This window comes from Camelina sativa, chromosome 3 (assembly GCF_000633955.1).
Source record: "Camelina sativa cultivar DH55 chromosome 3, Cs, whole genome shotgun sequence".
In the NCBI taxonomy this organism is placed as follows: domain Eukaryota; kingdom Viridiplantae; phylum Streptophyta; class Magnoliopsida; order Brassicales; family Brassicaceae; genus Camelina; species Camelina sativa.
In genome coordinates this window covers 4,168,566-4,176,281 of record NC_025687.1, presented here as the reverse complement: position 1 = coordinate 4,176,281, position 7,716 = coordinate 4,168,566, and the positions used below count along the sequence as shown (strand labels likewise).

The 7,716-nt window shown below is 34.7% G+C and overlaps 1 protein-coding gene across 1 annotated transcript; it reads right to left on the bottom strand.

The window, feature by feature from the left end:
* On the bottom strand, positions 2,787–4,096 carry LOC104768201. The gene is made up of 3 exons (XM_010492129.2): positions 3,973–4,096; positions 3,631–3,816; positions 2,787–3,456 (listed from the first exon to the last, which is right to left on the bottom strand). Exons 1-3 carry the CDS (start codon positions 3,992–3,994, stop codon positions 3,062–3,064), a joined length of 603 nt encoding a protein of 200 aa, XP_010490431.1. The 5' UTR covers positions 3,995–4,096; the 3' UTR covers positions 2,787–3,061.

Below are 7,716 nucleotides of genomic sequence, written 5' to 3'. Positions count from 1 at the left end.
ACGATGCAAATACAATCCCGTTGTTCACAAGCGGACTGATCGGGAGAGACAACTCGATAGCAAGACATGGAATACATGGATTGTACTGGTTGTTCAATGTGGAAGTGGCTGTCGCTAAGCTTGTAGAAGGCGAGAATACATTGTTTCTCACACAGCCAAGGTCCACAAGTCCTTTCCAAGGGATCATGTATGATTACATCCGATTTGAAGCTCCCAGCTAATCAAATTTAATTTTCTTGCAAACATTACTTCAGAAAGTATAACCAAAAATTTGATTTAAAATGTTTGTTTGCCTGATTCGAGTATTTGTTTACATATAATGCATTTCAACTTCTTCTAATTTCTTCAACTACTAATAGTTATAAAATTAAAAGTTCGTGTGCCCTCAATCAAGGAACCATATGAAGAGCATATAGAGCTTAAAACAGTGCAAAATCAATTTGAACATAAAACAAAACAGAGTTTAAGAGACAAGCTAGAAAGATAATGTGTCTCTCTATACACAAAACCAAAGTAGCATTTAAAACGCAGGAAGCTAGCTACTCTCTGAGGACCAGAACCAGTAGTTAACTATTATCTTCTGATGACGTATCGGAATCCACACCAAAATCTTCGATAGGGAACTTGCCATCAAACAGCTCTGTCCAACGCCATATCAATTCTGCAACAGTAGTAGGTGGCATTTGGTCTAGTGGCAAGTCATCAGGCACTGTAAAGAAAACATGGTAACCCCTTTCTGTCAGAGCTTCAAGAACATAGAAAAACTCGGTGTTTTCCTCTGGCATGTCTTTGGCAACTACGATTAAAATTCCTCTATCGGCCGTGGGATTCTTGAATGCCCAGTGAAGCATGTCCAATAGCATCTTATTGAGTCTCGCACATTTTTCAACCGTTTCGTGTACGATTTTGGCCATGCGAAATCGCCCCAGCTCTTCCGGAGTTTTGTCGCCAACATAAGCATAGATTGACGTTTCAAGATCAACATAACCCTCGATGTCAATAACTCGTTTGACGTTACGATAAAACGAACACAAATCGCGACCCTTAGGGACTGGGAAATCCTCCACGTCCCAGAAGACGCGTGTGTCACCATCTGCGAACGCATATTAAAACAATAATATTAAGATTACGATCACGATCAGATTCGATCAATTTGGAGAGCAAGAGATATAGATATCTTACAGGTGTACGTTAATCTGGACATGCTTTCTATCTCTACCGGAGGAGATTGAGAAACTTACAAGGAAAACAAAAAAAAAGATTGAAAATTTTAGGGTTATATCTATGGTTTACTAAATCACGATTCTACCCCTTATTACAATACACATAGCCAAAGTAGCTGAGGCTTGTTTAGTAACTTTGGTAAACATTACTTACCATACGACGACGATGAACAAGCAAAGGCATGAACGATATACATTTTTTTTCCAGTGGCAACATAAACCTTTTTAGTTTTAAAAGTGTGTGGTCCATCCATCATTGATTAATTAAGTTTGTTTGAATGGTCAACAAGCTAGGCTCTTAACCATCTGAAACTAAGCCATAAGATCGTATATCACAAAATCAGACACTCTAATTAGACCAGCTAGGTTAGTCAGTCTCCCTAAACACCTTATAGTACTATCTGTTGGAGATTGAATCTTCTGATTAAATCCTACAACAAAGAAAGCTTCAAGTGAGGAGAAGAAGAAGAAGTTGTCGTGCGAAGTAGACCAAAGGAGGAAGAAGAGTCAATGACACAAAGAAAAAAATATTCAAGTCAACAAGAGAGAAGTTGGGCTTGTGTTTTGTAATAAAGCTATTGGGCTGTAAGTGTATTAGGCTTACAAATGTTAGTAAGTTTGGTTGGTTAGTTATAGTAATTAGGTTAAGAATGAAACTAAGTATAAAGGTGATGAAATGTTGTAAGATAACATCATCCAAGATTAACGATGTAGAAGCTTAAGAAAAGGGTTCTCTTGTCACTAGACTAAACAAACCAAATCTAGTGAGATATAGAGAAGAGAGATCTAACCTATGAGAGGTTAGAATTAAGAATTCCAACACTATCACACACTAGATCAAAACCGCCAACTCCAAGTTTTTGGTGACCATGAATTAATTTGGAAAGCAAAATGTTCTATTTTCTTCAGTTAATCATATTATATAAACATATATCTCTGATGGCGTGAAAAGTTCACAACATTGAGTAGTTACATTAAGCAATGATGCTTCCTGAAATTTTTAGAACAACGTTAGTGTTATATAACTGATCGATTCATGACGTCACATAGGTGTGCTAGCCTCAGGAAAGGAGTGTATAATAAACCTTTAAAACGAGATAGAAGAATGAAGCACCCAGAGAGAAGAAACGTCCTGTTTAGTGAAATATAGACCACATCTCTTTGCAACTGAAGCTGTAATCTTTATTCAAAACAGGTTCCTTGAGCTTTAATCCACAGCAGGTTTACTCCAGGTTATTTTGGTGAGCATGAATTTGATTTGCAAAGAAGAGTGTTATATTTTCTCAAGGAACTGCCGTAAACACTTCCAAGTCATCTGTCCATTCCAGCAGAACAACCTACAGATGATTGTGTTACAGATAACTAAGTACTACAGAATAAATTCCATAAGCCCAAAAATATTGAAAAAGATTCCAAAGACATAGAGAATGAATTACGTACCTCTGATGGCGTGAAAAGTTCACAACTGGGATTAGTTACATTAAGCAATGATGCCTCAGGAAAGGAGTGCAAAGGAACCAAGAGAGAAGAAACGTTCTGTTTAGTGAAATTTAGACCATATCTCTTTGCAACTGAAGCTGTAATCTTTATTCAAAACAGGTGGTTATGTTGGTGAGCATGAATTTGATTTTGCGAAGAAAGAGTGTTATATTTTCTTAAAATTAATCATATTATATAAAACAAGAATCGAGGATCCGGACAGAGTAAACGTAATTAAAACAGTGCAAGATGAGTTGGAACACAAAACAAAACTACAGATAACTAGCCACAGCCCTTTTGAAATCAAAAGTTTGATAAAACATGATTGTAGATCGAGCCGCCACAGCTAGCTAGTGGTACTAGAACCCCTCGCCGTCGCTGTCGTCTTCATTGTACACCTCATCTTCAGAACTGTAATTTGCGCATAAAATCACTCGTCTTCCTCCTTCATCTAATAGGGCGAAAAAATCGGGTTTGGGAATAGGATCTCCTCCATCTACTAGGCTTGTCCAACGCCAAGCAAAGTTAACATAAGGAAGTGCCACTTCTTTTGGGTCGTACACATCAGGCAAAACCAACAAGACATTGTAATTTGCAGCATTCACACTTTGAAGAAGACCGTGGAACTCATTCTCTTCCTTGATGTTTTTTGCGACTACCATCAAAGTTAATGGTATACGATGGGGCTCGTGATTGTCCGATGCGACCAAAGCAAAATCTACTAATATCCTATGAAGCCTCCTAGATTTATCCCCTTGGAAATAAGAAAAAAAATAAAATAAAAAAATGCATATATATATCACAATTCATCTTATTAGATTTGTACTAGCTAGAGAACACAAACATACAATATCTTAATATATAAACTAAAATATAGGGAGCCATATGTTTTTTTTTTTTTTGAGTAAAAGTAAAAGGAAAAACTCACTTTTCGCTACAAAGGTGATCCCACTCTCGAGTGGATCGTCTTCAGGATAATTCTCACCATAAGCCGTGATTGTCACCTCACCTTTATAACCGTATCTCCTAAGAAGAGAGTCAACAATTTCACGTATACTGCGATTCTCAGGGACTGGGAAATCATTCACATCCCAGAAGACGTGTATTTCACCATCTGCGACGGACACACGTACGCATAAACAATTACGAAACTCAAGAAAATAAAAAAAGTTTGATGCGACCGATCGGCTTAGCTAGTTTAGCATGACAGATGAAATCTAATCCAAATAGTGAAAAAAACAATTTCGAGCAAGAGAGATTCAGATCTTACTGGCGAATTCTTCTCTGGCCATTCTTTCAACGGAGATCGAGAGGAGGAGAAAGTAGAAGAATATTAGGGTGTAGATGTTGACCAAAGTTGTAGCCTATGTAGTTGTCACACCCGTTGGTTGTTGTTTAAGGGGTTATTGGTTTGAGATTGAATGAGTTTTAAAGATTTTGACACATGTTGTTTAAATGGTTATTGGTTTGAGATTTGAATAGATCAAGATTTTAAATAGTAAATAGAATTTGTTCTTATTAGATCAAGATTTTGTTAAATTCTCCAAAAAAATTAGTGTTATTAGTTTATGATTTGTAAAAATTCATTTAAAATCTTAACAAATTTGGGTTATTGGATTCAAACTTTTAATTATAAAGTCAATAAAATTTGTGTGTTATTCAATTAAAAAAAAAGAATTTAGGATTGTTAATGAATTTAATTATTATGATTCATGATTTTACACACTTTCTTTACAAAATAAAATCATATAAAGTATCACAAAAACACATAGATTGTTTGAATTACTTTACAAGATTTTATAAAACTAATCAACAAAACTATAGAATCTTTTTCTAGCAATGTTTAAAAATCTTTAGCTTATTCATTTTTAATGATTTTGTTGAAGTGTTCAAGATTAAAAGCCCACTTCCCTTTTAACCCAAGTCTAGAAATTTAGGTTAATTGTTGGAAAATGATTTTGACACTTGTGAATTTAGCGCTATATTGATTAGCGTTTTGGTCAAAAGGAATGAACCACCCTCAGGCAACAAAGAAAATCTACTCTACTTAAACCTTCTATCTGAACAACTTCTTATTCTATGTGAACCAACTTCTATTATTTACACACCGCAAAACTCCAAGATTCGATCGGTGTTTCAATCGGTTTGATACGCAATTGGAATTAATTTAGGTGTGTTATGCAGTCTATATTTTCTTCAACTAGTAATAATTATATTAAAAAAATATCAGTTGCCCCAAGGATAATGTGAAAATAATTAACTCAGATACACAAAACCAAAGTATTATTTTAAAACGCAGAGAAAGCTAAGCTACTACTTTTAAGAACCACCAGCTTCATTCACTACTTGTCTTCGGACGTTTCTCCTGAAGAGGACAATCCGCATCATCACTTTCGGAATCCGAATCAAAATCAGCTTCGATAGTGTACTTGCCAGCAAACAGCTCTGTCCAACGCCATGTCAACTCTGGAGGAGTAGCAGGTGGCAGTTGTCCTAGTGGGAAGTCATCAGGCACTGTACAGAAAACATGGTGACCTCTTTTTGCCAGTTCTGCAAGATCAGACACTCTAATTAGACCAGCTAGGTTAGTCAGTCTACCTAATTAAACACCTTCTAGTAATATCACACACTAGATCAAAACCGCGAACTCCAATTTTTTGGTGAGCATGAATTAATGTTCTATTTTCTTCAATCAATCATATTATATAAATATAACAATCGAGGATCCAAGAACATGCTTTAAGTAACAATTCTCCTAAGGTAAACCCCTTTTGTTCACTTATTCTTATTTTAACCAATGAGAATCTGACATGTTATAATACATTTAAGAACCTATTCATTTAATTCTTTATAATATAAGAAAACAAAATTTGTATATATTATTATAAAATTAAAAACTAAAACCGCTTTTTTATAAACCCAAACCGATATATAATTTCATTATAACTATGAAATCTAAACCCTAACCCTCTCATTTGTAAACCCAAACCGACATATAATTTAATTCTAATTATAAAATCTAAACCCTAACCATTTCATTCGTAAACCCAAACCGACATATGTTTTCGTTCTAATTGTAGAATCTAAACCCTAACCATCTCATTTGTAAACTCAAACCGATATATAATTTCGTTTTAATTATAAAATCTAAACCCTTACGAATGAGATGGTTAGGGTTTAGATTTTATAATTATAATTAAATTATATGTCGGTTTGGGTTTACAAATGAAATTATATTTTCGTTTTAATTATAAAATCTAAACATTTGTAAACTCAAACCGACATATAATTTTGTTTTAATTATAAAAACTAAACCCTAATCACCTTATTTGTAAACCCAAACCGAAACATAATTTTGTTCTAATTATAAAATCTAAATCAAACCAATATTTAACTTTCCTTAATTAAAAAGTATACAGACTTTGTTTCTTTAATTGTTTTGCTTTTTAATATAATTTTGATTTATTTTTTAAATGAAATAATGTATAAAAGATTTTGATTGGTTGAAAAGGAAAGTGAACAAAAGGGTTAACGTAATGGGTGTATAATAAACCTTTTAAACGAAGAAGAGTGTTATATTTTCTTAAATTATGAAAGGTGAGCATGAATTTGATTTGCAAAGAAGAGTGTTATATTTTCTTAAATTATTAATCATATTATAAAAACAAGAATCGAGGATCCGGACAGAGCAAACGTAACATGAAAGATCAGTTGGAACACAAAACAAAACAGACAACATGAAATTTCCATACACAAAACCAGCCAGAGCCCTTTTGAAATCAAAAGTATCGATCATTTTGATAAAACATGATTGTAGATCGAGCCGTGCGTCGCCACAGCTAGCTAGTAGACTACCCCAACCCCTCGCCGTCGCCGTTGTCATCGTCGAACAAACCGTCGTCGTCTTCCTCCTTCATCTAATAGGGAGAAAAAATCGGGTTTGGGAATAGGATCTCCTCCCTCTAGTAGGTTTGTCCAACGCCAAGCAAAGTTAACATCAGGAAGTGACACTACTTTTGGGTCATACACATCAGGCAAAACCAACTAGACATTGTAATTTGCAGAATTCACACTTTGAAGAAGACCGTGGAACTCATTCTCTTCCTTGATGTTTTTTGCGACTACCATCAAAGTTAATGGTACACGATGGGTCTCGTGATTGAACGCTGCGGCCAAAGCAAAGTCTACTAATATCCTATCAAGCCTCCTAAATTTATCCCCTGGAAAAAAAAATGCACATATTAATAGAGTTTGAGAGCAAAGAGCTTTTGTGAAATGATTTTCTCTGTATTGAATCGTAACAAACTTTACAAGATGTGTTATATACATCAAATTACAGTAAACCAGAATTAGTTAAACCAATAAACTAATTACAATTAAATAACCAAACCGGCTCAACTATTGCACTCCTAATACATATATATCACCATTCATCTTAGATTGTAACAAACGTACAATATCTTTATATAAGCATATGTTGTTGAGTAAAAGGAAAAACTCACTTTTGGCTACGAAGTCGACTCCACTCTCCAGAGGATTTTCTTCAGGATCCTTTTCACCATAAGCCGTGATTGACACGTCACCTTTATAACCGTATCTCCTAAGAAGAGAGTCAATAATTTCACGTATACTGCGATTTTCAGGGACTGGGAAATCATTCACATCCCAGAAAACGTGTATTCCACCATCTGCGACGGACACATGCATAAACAATTACGAAACTGAAGAAACAAAAAAAAAAGTTTGATGCGATCGTTCGGCTTAGCTAGCTAGTTTAGCATGGCAAATGAAATCTAATCCTAAATTTATCCCCTGGAAAAAAAAATGCACATATTAATAGAGTTTGAGAGCAAAGAGCTTTTGTGAAATGATTTTCTCTGTATTGAATCGTAACAAACTTTACAAGATGTGTTATATACATCAGATTACAGTAAACCGGAATTAGTTAAACCAATAAACTAATTACAATTAAATAACCAAACCGGCTCAACTATTGCACTCCTAATACCCCCCC